Below are 14,732 nucleotides of genomic sequence, written 5' to 3' on the forward strand. Positions count from 1 at the left end.
TACTATACTGTAGATACTATACTGTAGATACTATACTGTAGATACTATACCGTAGATACTATACTGTAGATACTATACTGTAGATACTATACTGTAGATACTATACTGTAGATACTATACCGTAGATACTATACTGTAGATACTATACTGTAGATACTATACTGTAGATACTATACCTTAGATACTATACTGTAGATACTATACTGCAGATACTATACTGTAGATACTATACTGTAGATACTATACTGTAGATACTATACTGTAGATACTATACTGTAGATACTATACTGTAGATACTATACCTTAGATACTATACCTTAGATACTATACTGTAGATACTATACCGTAGATACTATACTGTAGATACTATACTGTAGATACTATACTGTAGATACTATACCTTAGGATACTATACTGTAGATACTATACCGTAGATACTATACCGTAGATACTATACTGTAGATACTATACTGTAGATACTATACTGTAGATACTATACCTTAGATACTATACTGTAGATACTATACTGCAGATACTATACTGTAGATACTATACTGTAGATACTATACTGTAGATACTATACTAGATACTATACCGTAGATACTATACCGTAGATACTATACCTTAGATACTATACCTTAGATACTATACCGTAGATACTACTGTAGATCATGATACTATTGAGATGTCTAGGATACTATACTGTAGCTGTGATACTATACCTGTTTGATACTATACTGTAGATACTATACTGTAGATACTATACTGTAGATACTATACCGTAGATACTATACTGTAGATACTAGTCATGATATATTGACCTGTCTATTTATAGATACTACTCATGATATATTGAATGTTGTTCTGCTGTTTGTTATGTTGTTATTGTTACTCATGATATATTGAATGTTGTTCTGCTGTTTGTTATATTGTTACTCATGATATATTGAATGTTGTTCTGCTGTTTGTTATGTTTCCAGGAGCAGGGAAGAGTTACACCATGATGGGCAGACAGGAAGAGGGACAGGAGGGGATCATTCCCCAGGTAACTGACCCCTGACCTCTGACACATCTATATCATCATTCTGATATACCTCATAGTCATGTTCATTTAAACAGCTAAACTGAACTGAATTTAACACTTTTATTGTAAATGATGTATATTGTTATCTTTCTCTCCACATCCCCCTCTCTTCATCTCTCTCCCCATCCCCCCTCCCCCTCTCTCTCTCTCTCTCTCTCTCTCTCTCTCTCTCTCTCTCTCTCTCTCTCCCATCCCCCTCTCTTCATCTCTCTCCCCATCCCCCTCTCTTCATCTCTCTCCCCATCCCCCTCCCCTCTCTCTCTCTCTCTCTCTCTCTCTCTCTCTCTCTCTCTCTCTCTCTCTCTCTCTCTCTCTCTCTCTCTCTCTCTCTCTCCCATCCCCCTCTCTTCATATCTCTCCCATCCCCCTCTCTCTCTCTCCCCATCCCCCCCTCTCTCTCTCCCATCCCCCTCTCTTCATTTCTCTCCCCATCACCCTCTCTGTCTCTCTCTCTCCATCTCCCTCCCCACCCCCTCTCTCTCTCTCTCTGTCTCTCTCTCCATCTCTCTCCCTACCCACTCTCTCTCTCCATCTCTCTCCCCACCCTCTCTCTCTCCATCTCTCTCCCCACCCCCTCTCTCTCCATCTCTCTCCCTACCCCCTCTCTCTCTCCATCTCTCTCCCCACCCCCTCTCTCTCTCCATCTCTCTCCCTACCCCTCTCTCTCTCCATCTCCCTCCCGACCCCCTCTCTCTCTCCATCTCTCTCCCTACCCGCTCTCTCTCTCCATCTCCCTCCCGACCCCCTCTCTCTCTCCATCTCTCTCCCCACCCCCTCTCTCTCTCCATCTCTCTCCCTACCCGCTCTCTCTCTCCATCTCCCTCCCGACCCCCTCTCTCTCTCCATCTCCCTCCCTACCCCTCTCTCTCCATCTCCCTCCCTACCCCCTCTCTCTCTCCATCCCACCCCCCCTCTCTCTCCATCTCTCTCCATACCCCCTCTCTCTCTCCAGCTATGTGAGGATTTGTTTAAGAGGACAGTTGGAAACACAGATCCTGATCTCTCCTTCTCAGTGGAGGTATGTGGAGCCACACACACTTCTAGACTCCCTTCCTTCCTTCCTTTCCTTGGCCCTTTAGTGACCTTCACTTCTACCCTTCCACCCTTCACTAGTCTGTTCTCTATTACAGGTGTCCTACATGGAAATCTACTGTGAGAGGGTGCGTGACCTGTTGAACCCTAAGTCGAAGGGTACACTCCGTGTTAGGGAGCACCCTATAATGGGACCGTACGTTGAAGATCTGTCTAAACTGGCTGTGACCGGATACAATGACATTCAGGACCTAATGGACTGTGGAAACAAAGCTAGGTGAGGGAACGTGATGGGGACAGGACATGGTGTGTAGGGAACGTGATGGGGACAGGACATGGTGTGTAGGGAAAGGGGTGGGGGTGGGGGACAGGACATGGTGTGTAGAGAACGGGGTGGGGGACAGGACATGGTGTGTAGAGAACGGGGTGGGGGACAGGACATGGTGTGTAGGGAACGTGATGGGGGACAGGACATGGTGTGTAGGGAACGTGATGGGGACAGGACATGGTGTGTAGGGAACGTGATGGGGGACAGGACATGGTGTGTAGAGAACGGGCTGTAGGACAGGACATGGTGTGTAGGGAATGGGCTGTAGGACAGGACATGGTGTGTAGGGAACGTGATGGGGACAGGACATGGTGTGTAGGGAACGTGATGGGGACAGGACATGGTGTGTAGGGAACGTGATGGGGGACAGGACATGGTGTGTAGGGAACGGGGGTGGGGGTGGGGGACAGGACATGGTGTGTAGAGAAAGGGGTGGGGTGGGGGACAGGACATGGTGTGTAGGGAACGTGATGGGGGACAGGACATGGTGTGTAGGGAACGGGGTGGGGGTGGGGGGACAGGACATGGTGTGTAGGGAAAGGGGTGGGGGTGGGGGACAGGACATGGTGTGTAGGGAACGTGATGGGGGACAGGACATGGTGTGTAGGGAACGGGGTGGGGGTGGGGGACAGGACATGGTGTGTAGGGAACGTGATGGGGGACAGGACATGGTGTGTAGGGAACGGGGTGGGGATGGGGGACAGGACATGGTGTGTAGGGAACGGGGTGGGGGACAGGACATGGTGTGTAGAGAACGGGGTGGGGGACAGGACATGGTGTGTAGAGAACGGGCTGTAGGACAGGACGGGGTGGGGGGACATGGTGTGTAGGGAACGGGGTGGGGGACAGGACATGGTGTGTAGAGAACGGGGTGGGGGACAGGACATGGTGTGTAGAACGGGGTGGGGGACAGGACATGGTGTGTAGGGAACGGGGTGGGGGTGGGGGACAGGACATGGTGTGTAGAGAACGGGCTGTAGGACAGGACATGGTGTGTAGGGGGGGTGGGGGACAGGACATGGTGTGTAGGGAACGGGCTGTAGGACAGGACATGGTGTGTAGGGAACGGGCTGTAGGACAGGACATGGTGTGTAGAGAACGGGGTGGGGGACAGGACATGTGTGTAGGGAACGTGATGGGGGACAGGACATGGTGTGTAGGGAACGTGATGGGGACAGGACATGGTGTGTAGGGAACGGGCTGTAGGACAGGACATGGTGTGTAGGGAACGTGATGGGGGACAGGACATGGTGTGTAGGGAACGTGATGGGGGACAGGACATGGTGTGTAGGGAACGGGGTGGGGGACAGGACATGGTGTGTAGGGAACGGGCTGTAGGACAGGACATGGTGTGTAGGGAACGGGCTGTAGGACAGGACATGGTGTGTAGGGAACGGGCTGTAGGACAGGACATGGTGTGTAGAGAACGGGGTGGGGGACAGGACATGGTGTGTAGGGAACGTGATGGGGGACAGGACATGGTGTGTAGGGAACGTGATGGGGGACAGGACATGGTGTGTAGGGAACGTGATGGGGGACAGGACATGGTGTGTAGGGAAAGGGGTGGGGGTGGGGGACAGGACATGGTGTGTAGAGAACGGGGTGGGGGACAGGACATGGTGTGTAGGGAACGGTGTGGGGGTGGGGGACAGGACATGGTGTGTAGGGAACGTGATGGGGACAGGACATGGTGTGTAGGGAACGTGATGGGGACAGGACATGGTGTGTAGGGAACGGGCTGTAGGACAGGACATGGTGTGTAGGGAACGTGATGGGGGACAGGACATGGTGTGTAGGGAAAGGGGTGGGGGTGGGGGACAGGACATGGTGTGTAGGGAACGTGATGGGGACAGGACATGGTGTGTAGGGAACGTGATGGGGACAGGACATGGTGTGTAGGGAACGTGATGGGGGACAGGACATGGTGTGTAGGGAACGGGGTGGGGGACAGGACATGGTGTGTAGGGAACGGGCTGTAGGACAGGACATGGTGTGTAGGGAATGGTGTGGTGGACAGGACATGGTGTGTAGGGAACGTGATGGGGGACAGGACATGGTGTGTAGGGAACGTGATGGGGGACAGGACATGGTGTTTGTAATGAACGGGCTGTAGGACAGGACATGGTGTGTAGGGAACGGGCTGTAGGACAGGACATGGTGTGTAGGGAACGGGGTGGGGGACAGGACATGGTGTGTAGAGAACGGGGTGGGGGACAGGACATGGTGTGTAGAGAACGGGTGGGGGACAGGACATGGTGTGTAGAAGAACGGGGTGGGGGACAGGACATGGTGTGTAGGGAACGTGGTGGGGGACAGGACATGGTGTGTAGGGAACGTGATGGGGACAGGACATGGTGTGTAGGGAACGGGCTGTAGGACAGGACATGGTGTGTAGGGAACGGGGTGGGGGTGGGGGACAGGACATGGTGTGTAGGGAACGTGATGGGGACAGGACATGGTGTGTAGGGAACGGGGTGGGGGACAGGACATGGTGTGTAGGGAACGTGATGGGGACAGGACATGGTGTGTAGGGAACGTGATGGGGGACAGGACATGGTGTGTAGGGAACGGGCTGTAGGACAGGACATGGTGTGTAGGGAACGGGGTGGGGGTGGGGGACAGGACATGGTGTGTAGGGAACGTGATGGGGGACAGGACATGGTGTGTAGGGAACGGGGTGGGGGTGGGGGACAGGACATGGTGTGTAGGGAACGGGGTGGGGACAGGACATGGTGTGTAGGGAACGGGGTGGGGACAGGACATGGTGTGTAGGGAACGGGGTGGGGGTGGGGGACAGGACATGGTGTGTAGGGAACGGGGTGGGGGTGGGGGACAGGACATGGTGTGTAGGGAACGGGGTGGGGACAGGACATGGTGTGTAGGGAACGTGATGGGGGACAGGACATGGTGTGTAGGGAACGGGCTGTAGGACAGGACATGGTGTGTAGAGAACGGTGTGGGGGACAGGACATGGTGTGTAGGGAACGTGATGGGGACAGGACATGGTGTGTAGGGAACGGGGTGGGGGACAGGACATGGTGTGTAGGGAACGGGGTGGGGGACAGGACATGGTGTGTAGGGAACGGGGTGGGGGTGGGGGGACAGGACATGGTGTGTAGGGAACGGGGTGGGGGACAGGACATGGTGTGTAGGGAACGGGGTGGGGGTGGGGGACAGGACATGGTGTGTAGGGAACGGGGGTGGGGGACAGGACATGGTGTGTAGGGAATGGGCTGTAGGACAGGACATGGTGTGTAGGGAACGTGATGGGGACAGGACATGGTGTGTAGGGAACGTGATGGGGACAGGACATGGTGTGTAGGGAACGTGATGGGGGACAGGACATGGTGTGTAGGGAACGGGGTGGGGGTGGGGGACAGGACATGGTGTGTAGAGAAAGGGGTGGGGTGGGGGACAGGACATGGTGTGTAGGGAACGTGATGGGGGACAGGACATGGTGTGTAGGGAACGGGGTGGGGGTGGGGGACAGGACATGGTGTGTAGGGAAAGGGGTGGGGGTGGGGGACAGGACATGGTGTGTAGGGAACGTGATGGGGGACAGGACATGGTGTGTAGGGAACGGGGTGGGGGTGGGGGACAGGACATGGTGTGTAGGGAACGTGATGGGGGACAGGACATGGTGTGTAGGGAACGGGGTGGGGATGGGGGACAGGACATGGTGTGTAGGGAACGGGGTGGGGGACAGGACATGGTGTGTAGAGAACGGGGTGGGGGACAGGACATGGTGTGTAGAGAACGGGCTGTAGGACAGGACATGGTGTGTAGGGAACGGGGTGGGGGACAAGACATGGTGTGTAGAGAACGGGGTGGGGGACAGGACATGGTGTGTAGAGAACGGGGTGGGGGACAGGACATGGTGTGTAGGGAACGGGGTGGGGGTGGGGGACAGGACATGGTGTGTAGAGAACGGGCTGTAGGACAGGACATGGTGTGTAGGGAAAGGGGTGGGGGACAGGACATGGTGTGTAGGGAACGGGCTGTAGGACAGGACATGGTGTGTAGGGAACGGGCTGTAGGACAGGACATGGTGTGTAGAGAACGGGGTGGGGGACAGGACATGGTGTGTAGGGAACGTGATGGGGGACAGGACATGGTGTGTAGGGAACGTGATGGGGACAGGACATGGTGTGTAGGGAACGGGCTGTAGGACAGGACATGGTGTGTAGGGAACGTGATGGGGGACAGGACATGGTGTGTAGGGAACGTGATGGGGGACAGGACATGGTGTGTAGGGAACGGGGTGGGGGACAGGACATGGTGTGTAGGGAACGGGCTGTAGGACAGGACATGGTGTGTAGGGAACGGGCTGTAGGACAGGACATGGTGTGTAGGGAACGGGCTGTAGGACAGGACATGGTGTGTAGAGAACGGGGTGGGGGACAGGACATGGTGTGTAGGGAACGTGATGGGGGACAGGACATGGTGTGTAGGGAACGTGATGGGGGACAGGACATGGTGTGTAGGGAACGTGATGGGGGACAGGACATGGTGTGTAGGGAAAGGGGTGGGGGGGGGGACAGGACATGGTGTGTAGAGAACAGGGGGTGGGGGACAGGACATGGTGTGTAGGGAACGGTGTGGGGGTGGGGGACAGGACATGTGTGTAGGGAACGTGATGGGGACAGGACATGGTGTGTAGGGAACGTGATGGGGACAGGACATGGTGTGTAGGGAACGGGCTGTAGGACAGGACATGGTGTGTAGGGAACGTGATGGGGGACAGGACATGGTGTGTAGGGAAAGGGGTGGGGGTGGGGGACAGGACATGGTGTGTAGGGAACGTGATGGGGACAGGACATGGTGTGTAGGGAACGTGATGGGGACAGGACATGGTGTGTAGGGAACGTGATGGGGGACAGGACATGGTGTGTAGGGAACGGGGTGGGGGACAGGACATGGTGTGTAGGGAACGGGCTGTAGGACAGGACATGGTGTGTAGGGAATGGTGTGGTGGACAGGACATGGTGTGTAGGGAACGTGATGGGGGACAGGACATGGTGTGTAGGGAACGTGATGGGGGACAGGACATGGTGTTTGTAATGAACGGGCTGTAGGACAGGACATGGTGTGTAGGGAACGGGCTGTAGGACAGGACATGGTGTGTAGGGAACGGGGTGGGGGACAGGACATGGTGTGTAGAGAACGGGGTGGGGGACAGGACATGGTGTGTAGAGAACGGGTGGGGGACAGGACATGGTGTGTAGGAACGGGGTGGGGGACAGGACATGGTGTGTAGGGAACGTGGTGGGGGACAGGACATGGTGTGTAGGGAACGTGATGGGGACAGGACATGGTGTGTAGGGAACGGGCTGTAGGACAGGACATGGTGTGTAGGGAACGGGGTGGGGGTGGGGGACAGGACATGGTGTGTAGGGAACGTGATGGGGACAGGACATGGTGTGTAGGGAACGGGGTGGGGGACAGGACATGGTGTGTAGGGAACGTGATGGGGACAGGACATGGTGTGTAGGGAACGTGATGGGGGACAGGACATGGTGTGTAGGGAACGGGCTGTAGGACAGGACATGGTGTGTAGGGACGGGGTGGGGGTGGGGGGACAGGACATGGTGTGTAGGGAACGTGATGGGGGACAGGACATGGTGTGTAGGGAACGGGGTGGGGGTGGGGGACAGGACATGGTGTGTAGGGAACGGGGTGGGGACAGGACATGGTGTGTAGGGACGGGGTGGGGACAGGACATGGTGTGTAGGGAACGGGGTGGGGGTGGGGGACAGGACATGGTGTGTAGGGAACGGGGTGGGGGTGGGGGACAGGACATGGTGTGTAGGGAACGGGGTGGGGACAGGACATGGTGTGTAGGGAACGTGATGGGGGACAGGACATGGTGTGTAGGGAACGGGCTGTAGGACAGGACATGGTGTGTAGAGAACGGTGTGGGGGACAGGACATGGTGTGTAGGGAACGTGATGGGGACAGGACATGGTGTGTAGGGAACGGGGTGGGGGACAGGACATGGTGTGTAGGGGGGGGTGGGGGTGGGGGACAGGACATGGTGTGTAGGGAACGGGGTGGGGGACAGGACATGGTGTGTAGGGAACGGGGTGGGGGTGGGGGACAGGACATGGTGTGTAGGGAACGGGGTGGGGGACAGGACATGGTGTGTAGAGAACGGGGTGGGGGACAGGACATGGTGTGTAGGGAACGTGATGGGGGACAGGACATGGTGTGTAGGGAACGTGATGGGGGACAGGACATGGTGTGTAGAGAACGGGCTGTAGGACAGGACATGGTGTGTAGGGAACGGGCTGTAGGACAGGACATGGTGTGTAGGGAACGGGGTGGGGGACAGGACATGGTGTGTAGGGAACGGGGTGGGGGACAGGACATGGTGTGTAGGGAACGGGGTGGGGGTGGGGGACAGGACATGGTGTGTAGGGAAGGGGTGGGGACAGGACATGGTGTGTAGGGAACGTGATGGGGGACAGGACATGGTGTGTAGGGAACGGGGGACAGGACATGGTGTGTAGAGAACGGTGTGGGGGACAGGACATGGTGTGTAGGGAAGATGGGGACAGGACATGGTGTGTAGGGAACGGGGTGGGGACAGGACATGGTGTGTAGGGAACGGGGTGGGGGTGGGGGACAGGACATGGTGTGTAGGGAACGGGGTGGGGGACAGGACATGGTGTGTAGGGAACGGGGTGGGGGTGGGGGACAGGACATGGTGTGTAGGGAACGGGGTGGGGGACAGGACATGGTGTGTAGGGAATGGGCTGTAGGACAGGACATGGTGTGTAGGGAACGTGATGGGGACAGGACATGGTGTGTAGGGAACGTGATGGGGACAGGACATGGTGTGTAGGGAACGTGATGGGGGACAGGACATGGTGTGTAGGGAACGGGGTGGGGGTGGGGGACAGGACATGGTGTGTAGAGAAAGGGGTGGGGTGGGGGACAGGACATGGTGTGTAGGGGTGATGGGGGACAGGACATGGTGTGTAGGGAACGGGGTGGGGGTGGGGACAGGACATGGTGTGTAGGGAAAAGGGGTGGGGGTGGGGGACAGGACATGGTGTGTAGGGAACGTGATGGGGGACAGGACATGGTGTGTAGGGAACGGGGTGGGGGTGGGGGACAGGACATGGTGTGTAGGGGAACGTGATGGGGGACAGGACATGGTGTGTAGGGAACGGGGTGGGGATGGGGGACAGGACATGGTGTGTAGGGAACGGGGTGGGGGACAGGACATGGTGTGTAGAGAACGGGGTGGGGGACAGGACATGGTGTGTAGAGAACGGGCTGTAGGACAGGACATGGTGTGTAGGGAACGGGGTGGGGGACAAGACATGGTGTGTAGAGAACGGGGTGGGGGACAGGACATGGTGTGTAGAGAACGGGGTGGGGGACAGGACATGGTGTGTAGGGAACGGGGTGGGGGTGGGGGACAGGACATGGTGTGTAGAGAACGGGCTGTAGGACAGGACATGGTGTGTAGGGAAAGGGGTGGGGACAGGACACGGGCTGTAGGACAGGACATGGTGTGTAGGGAACGGGCTGTAGGACAGGACATGGTGTGTAGAGAACGGGGTGGGGGACAGGACATGGTGTGTAGGGAACGTGATGGGGGACAGGACATGGTGTGTAGGGAACGTGATGGGGACAGGACATGGTGTGTAGGGAACGGGCTGTAGGACAGGACATGGTGTGTAGGGAACGTGATGGGGGACAGGACATGGTGTGTAGGGAACGTGATGGGGGACAGGACATGGTGTGTAGGGAACGGGGTGGGGGACAGGACATGGTGTGTAGGGAACGGGCTGTAGGACAGGACATGGTGTGTAGGGAACGGGCTGTAGGACAGGACATGGTGTGTAGGGAACGGGCTGTAGGACAGGACATGGTGTGTAGAGAACGGGGTGGGGGACAGGACATGGTGTGTAGGGAACGTGATGGGGGACAGGACATGGTGTGTAGGGAACGTGATGGGGGACAGGACATGGTGTGTAGGGAACGTGATGGGGGACAGGACATGGTGTGTAGGGAAAGGGGTGGGGGTGGGGGACAGGACATGGTGTGTAGAGAACGGGGTGGGGGACAGGACATGGTGTGTAGGGAACGGTGTGGGGGTGGGGGACAGGACATGGTGTGTAGGGAACGTGATGGGGACAGGACATGGTGTGTAGGGAACGTGATGGGGACAGGACATGGTGTGTAGGGAACGGGCTGTAGGACAGGACATGGTGTGTAGGGAACGTGATGGGGGACAGGACATGGTGTGTAGGGAAAGGGGTGGGGGTGGGGGACAGGACATGGTGTGTAGGGAACGTGATGGGGACAGGACATGGTGTGTAGGGAACGTGATGGGGACAGGACATGGTGTGTAGGGAACGTGATGGGGGACAGGACATGGTGTGTAGGGAACGGGGTGGGGGACAGGACATGGTGTGTAGGGAACGGGCTGTAGGACAGGACATGGTGTGTAGGGAATGGTGTGGTGGACAGGACATGGTGTGTAGGGAACGTGATGGGGGACAGGACATGGTGTGTAGGGAACGTGATGGGGGACAGGACATGGTGTTTGTAATGAACGGGCTGTAGGACAGGACATGGTGTGTAGGGAACGGGCTGTAGGACAGGACATGGTGTGTAGGGAACGGGGTGGGGGACAGGACATGGTGTGTAGAGAACGGGGTGGGGGACAGGACATGGTGTGTAGAGAACGGGTGGGGGACAGGACATGGTGTGTAGAGAACGGGGTGGGGGACAGGACATGGTGTGTAGGGAACGTGGTGGGGGACAGGACATGGTGTGTAGGGAACGTGATGGGGACAGGACATGGTGTGTAGGGAACGGGCTGTAGGACAGGACATGGTGTGTAGGGAACGGGGTGGGGGTGGGGGACAGGACATGGTGTGTAGGGAACGTGATGGGGACAGGACATGGTGTGTAGGGAACGGGGTGGGGGACAGGACATGGTGTGTAGGGAACGTGATGGGGACAGGACATGGTGTGTAGGGAACGTGATGGGGGACAGGACATGGTGTGTAGGGAACGGGCTGTAGGACAGGACATGGTGTGTAGGGAACGGGGTGGGGGTGGGGGACAGGACATGGTGTGTAGGGAACGTGATGGGGGACAGGACATGGTGTGTAGGGAACGGGGTGGGGGTGGGGGACAGGACATGGTGTGTAGGGAACGGGGTGGGGACAGGACATGGTGTGTAGGGAACGGGGTGGGGACAGGACATGGTGTGTAGGGAACGGGGTGGGGGTGGGGGACAGGACATGGTGTGTAGGGAACGGGGTGGGGGTGGGGGACAGGACATGGTGTGTAGGGAACGGGGTGGGGACAGGACATGGTGTGTAGGGAACGTGATGGGGGACAGGACATGGTGTGTAGGGAACGGGCTGTAGGACAGGACATGGTGTGTAGAGAACGGTGTGGGGGACAGGACATGGTGTGTAGGGAACGTGATGGGGACAGGACATGGTGTGTAGGGAACGGGGTGGGGGACAGGACATGGTGTGTAGGGAACGGGGTGGGGGTGGGGGACAGGACATGGTGTGTAGGGAACGGGGTGGGGGACAGGACATGGTGTGTAGGGAACGGGGTGGGGGTGGGGGACAGGACATGGTGTGTAGGGAACGGGGTGGGGGACAGGACATGGTGTGTAGAGAACGGGGTGGGGGACAGGACATGGTGTGTAGGGAACGTGATGGGGGACAGGACATGGTGTGTAGGGAACGTGATGGGGGACAGGACATGGTGTGTAGAGAACGGGCTGTAGGACAGGACATGGTGTGTAGGGAACGGGCTGTAGGACAGGACATGGTGTGTAGGGAACGGGGTGGGGGACAGGACATGGTGTGTAGGGAACGGGGTGGGGACAGGACATGGTGTGTAGGGAACGGGCTGTAGGACAGGACATGTTGTGTAGGGAACGGGGTGGGGGACAGGACATGGTGTGTAGGGAACGGGGTGGGGACAGGACATGGTGTGTAGGGAACGGGGTGGGGGACAGGACATGGTGTGTAGGGAACGGTGTGGGGGACAGGACATGGTGTGTAGGGAACAGAGTGGGGGTGGGGGACAGGACATGGTGTGTAGGGAACGGGCTGTAGGACAGGACATGGTGTGTAGGGAACGGGGTGGGGGACAGGACATGGTGTGTAGGGAACGGGCTGTAGGACAGGACATGGTGTGTAGGGAAAGGGGTGGGGGTGGGGGACAGGACATGGTGTGTAGGGAACGTGATGGGGGACAGGACATGGTGTTTGTAATGAACGGGCTGTAGGACAGGACATGGTGTGTAGGGAACGGGCTGTAGGACAGGACATGGTGTGTAGGGAACGGGGTGGGGGACAGGACATGGTGTGTAGAGAACGGGGTGGGGGACAGGACATGGTGTGTAGGGAACGGGGTGGGGGACAGGACATGGTGTGTAGGGAACGGGCTGTAGGACAGGACATGGTGTGTAGGGAACGGGGTGGGGGACAGGACATGGTGTGTAGAGAACGGGGTGGGGGACAGGACATGGTGTGTAGAGAATGGGTGGGGGACAGGACATGGTGTGTAGAGAACGGGGTGGGGGACAGGACATGGTGTGTAGGGAACGTGGTGGGGGACAGGACATGGTGTGTAGGGAACGGGGTGGGGGTGGGGGACAGGACATGGTGTGTAGGGAACGGGGTGGGGGACAGGACATGGTGTGTAGAGAACGGGGTGGGGGACAGGACATGGTGTGTAGAGAACGGGCTGTAGGACAGGACATGGTGTGTAGGGAACGGGCTGTAGGACAGGACATGGTGTGTAGGGAACGGGGTGGGGGACAGGACATGGTGTGTAGAGAACGGGGTGGGGACAGGACATGGTGTGTAGGGAACGGGGTGGGGACAGGACATGGTGTGTAGGGAACGTGATGGGGGACAGGACATGGTGTGTAGGGAACGGGGTGGGGGTGGGGGACAGGGCATGGTGTGTAGAGAACGGGCTGTAGGACAGGACATGGTGTGTAGGGAACGGGGTGGGGGACAGGACATGGTGTGTAGGGAACGTGATGGGGGACAGGACATGGTGTGTAGGGAACGGGCTGTAGGACAGGACATGGTGTGTAGGGAACGGGCTGTAGGACAGGACATGGTGTGTAGGGAACGGGCTGTAGGACAGGACATGGTGTGTAGGGAACGGGCTGTAGGACAGGACATGGTGTGTACGGGCTGTAGGACAGGACATGGTGTGTAGGGAACGGGCTGTAGGACAGGACATGGTGTGTAGGGAACGTGGTGGGGGTGGGGGACAGGACATGGTGTGTAGGGAACGGGGGGTGGGGGTGGGGGACAGGACATGGTGTGTAGGGAACGGGGTGGGGGTGGGGGACAGGACATGGTGTGTAGGGAACGTGATGGGGGACAGGACATGGTGTGTAGGGAACGTGATGGGGGACAGGACATGGTGTGTAGGGAACGGGGTGGGGGTGGGGGACAGGACATGGTGTGTAGGGAACGTGATGGGGGACAGGACATGTGTGGCGGGGTGGGGGACAGGACATGGTGTGTAGAGAACGGTGTGGGGGACAGGACATGGTGTGTAGATTGATCACTATAACCAATTCAGAGGCCTTGTGGTTAGAGGTTATGGGTTAGATTCCGTTTTATGCCTCTCTGCTTGACACGCAACATAGATTCAGGAGACTAGTTTCCTGTCCTGTCCAGGGGGTGTCCTGTACATCAAGCTGTCTCACTACAGAAACAGGAGATGGACTAGTGTCCTGTCCAGGGGGTGTCCTGTACATCAAGTTGTCTCAGTACAGAAACAGGAACCATTCTGGCTCAGATCAGGTTACTATATATACTATACTATTACTACAGGAACCATTCTGGCTCAGATCAGGTTACTATATATACTATACTATTACTACAGGAACCATTCTGGCTCAGATCAGGTTACTATATATACTATACTATTACTACAGGAACCATTCTGGCTCAGATCAGGTTACTATATATACTATACTATTACTACAGGAACCATTCTGGCTCAGATCAGGTTACTATATATACTATACTATTACTACAGGAACCATTCTGGCTCAGATCAGGTTACTATATATACTATACTATTACTACAGGAACCATTCTGGCTCAGATCAGGTTGTCCTTCTGTAGCTCAGTTGGTAGAGCATGGCGCTTGTAACGCCAGGGTAGTGGGTTCGATCCCCGGGACCACCCATACGTAGAATGTATGCACACATGACTGTAAGTCGCTTTGGATAAAAGCGTCTGCTAAATGGCATATATATATATATAT

General features: G+C 56.7%; 1 protein-coding gene across 1 annotated transcript in view; it reads left to right on the top strand.

Moving 5' to 3' along the window:
* Positions 1 to 14,732, top strand: part of kif1c (kinesin family member 1C) — a gene marked incomplete at its 3' end in the record, with an annotated part of 128,756 nt that overhangs the window by 41,428 nt on the left and 72,596 nt on the right. The window contains 3 exon segments of the mRNA XM_046319964.1: positions 981 to 1,045; positions 2,037 to 2,102; positions 2,215 to 2,393. Of these exon segments, the coding sequence (XP_046175920.1) occupies positions 981 to 1,045; positions 2,037 to 2,102; positions 2,215 to 2,393 (310 nt within the window).

This window comes from Oncorhynchus gorbuscha, linkage group LG21 (assembly GCF_021184085.1).
Source record: "Oncorhynchus gorbuscha isolate QuinsamMale2020 ecotype Even-year linkage group LG21, OgorEven_v1.0, whole genome shotgun sequence".
Classification (NCBI taxonomy): Eukaryota; Metazoa; Chordata; class Actinopteri; order Salmoniformes; family Salmonidae; genus Oncorhynchus; species Oncorhynchus gorbuscha.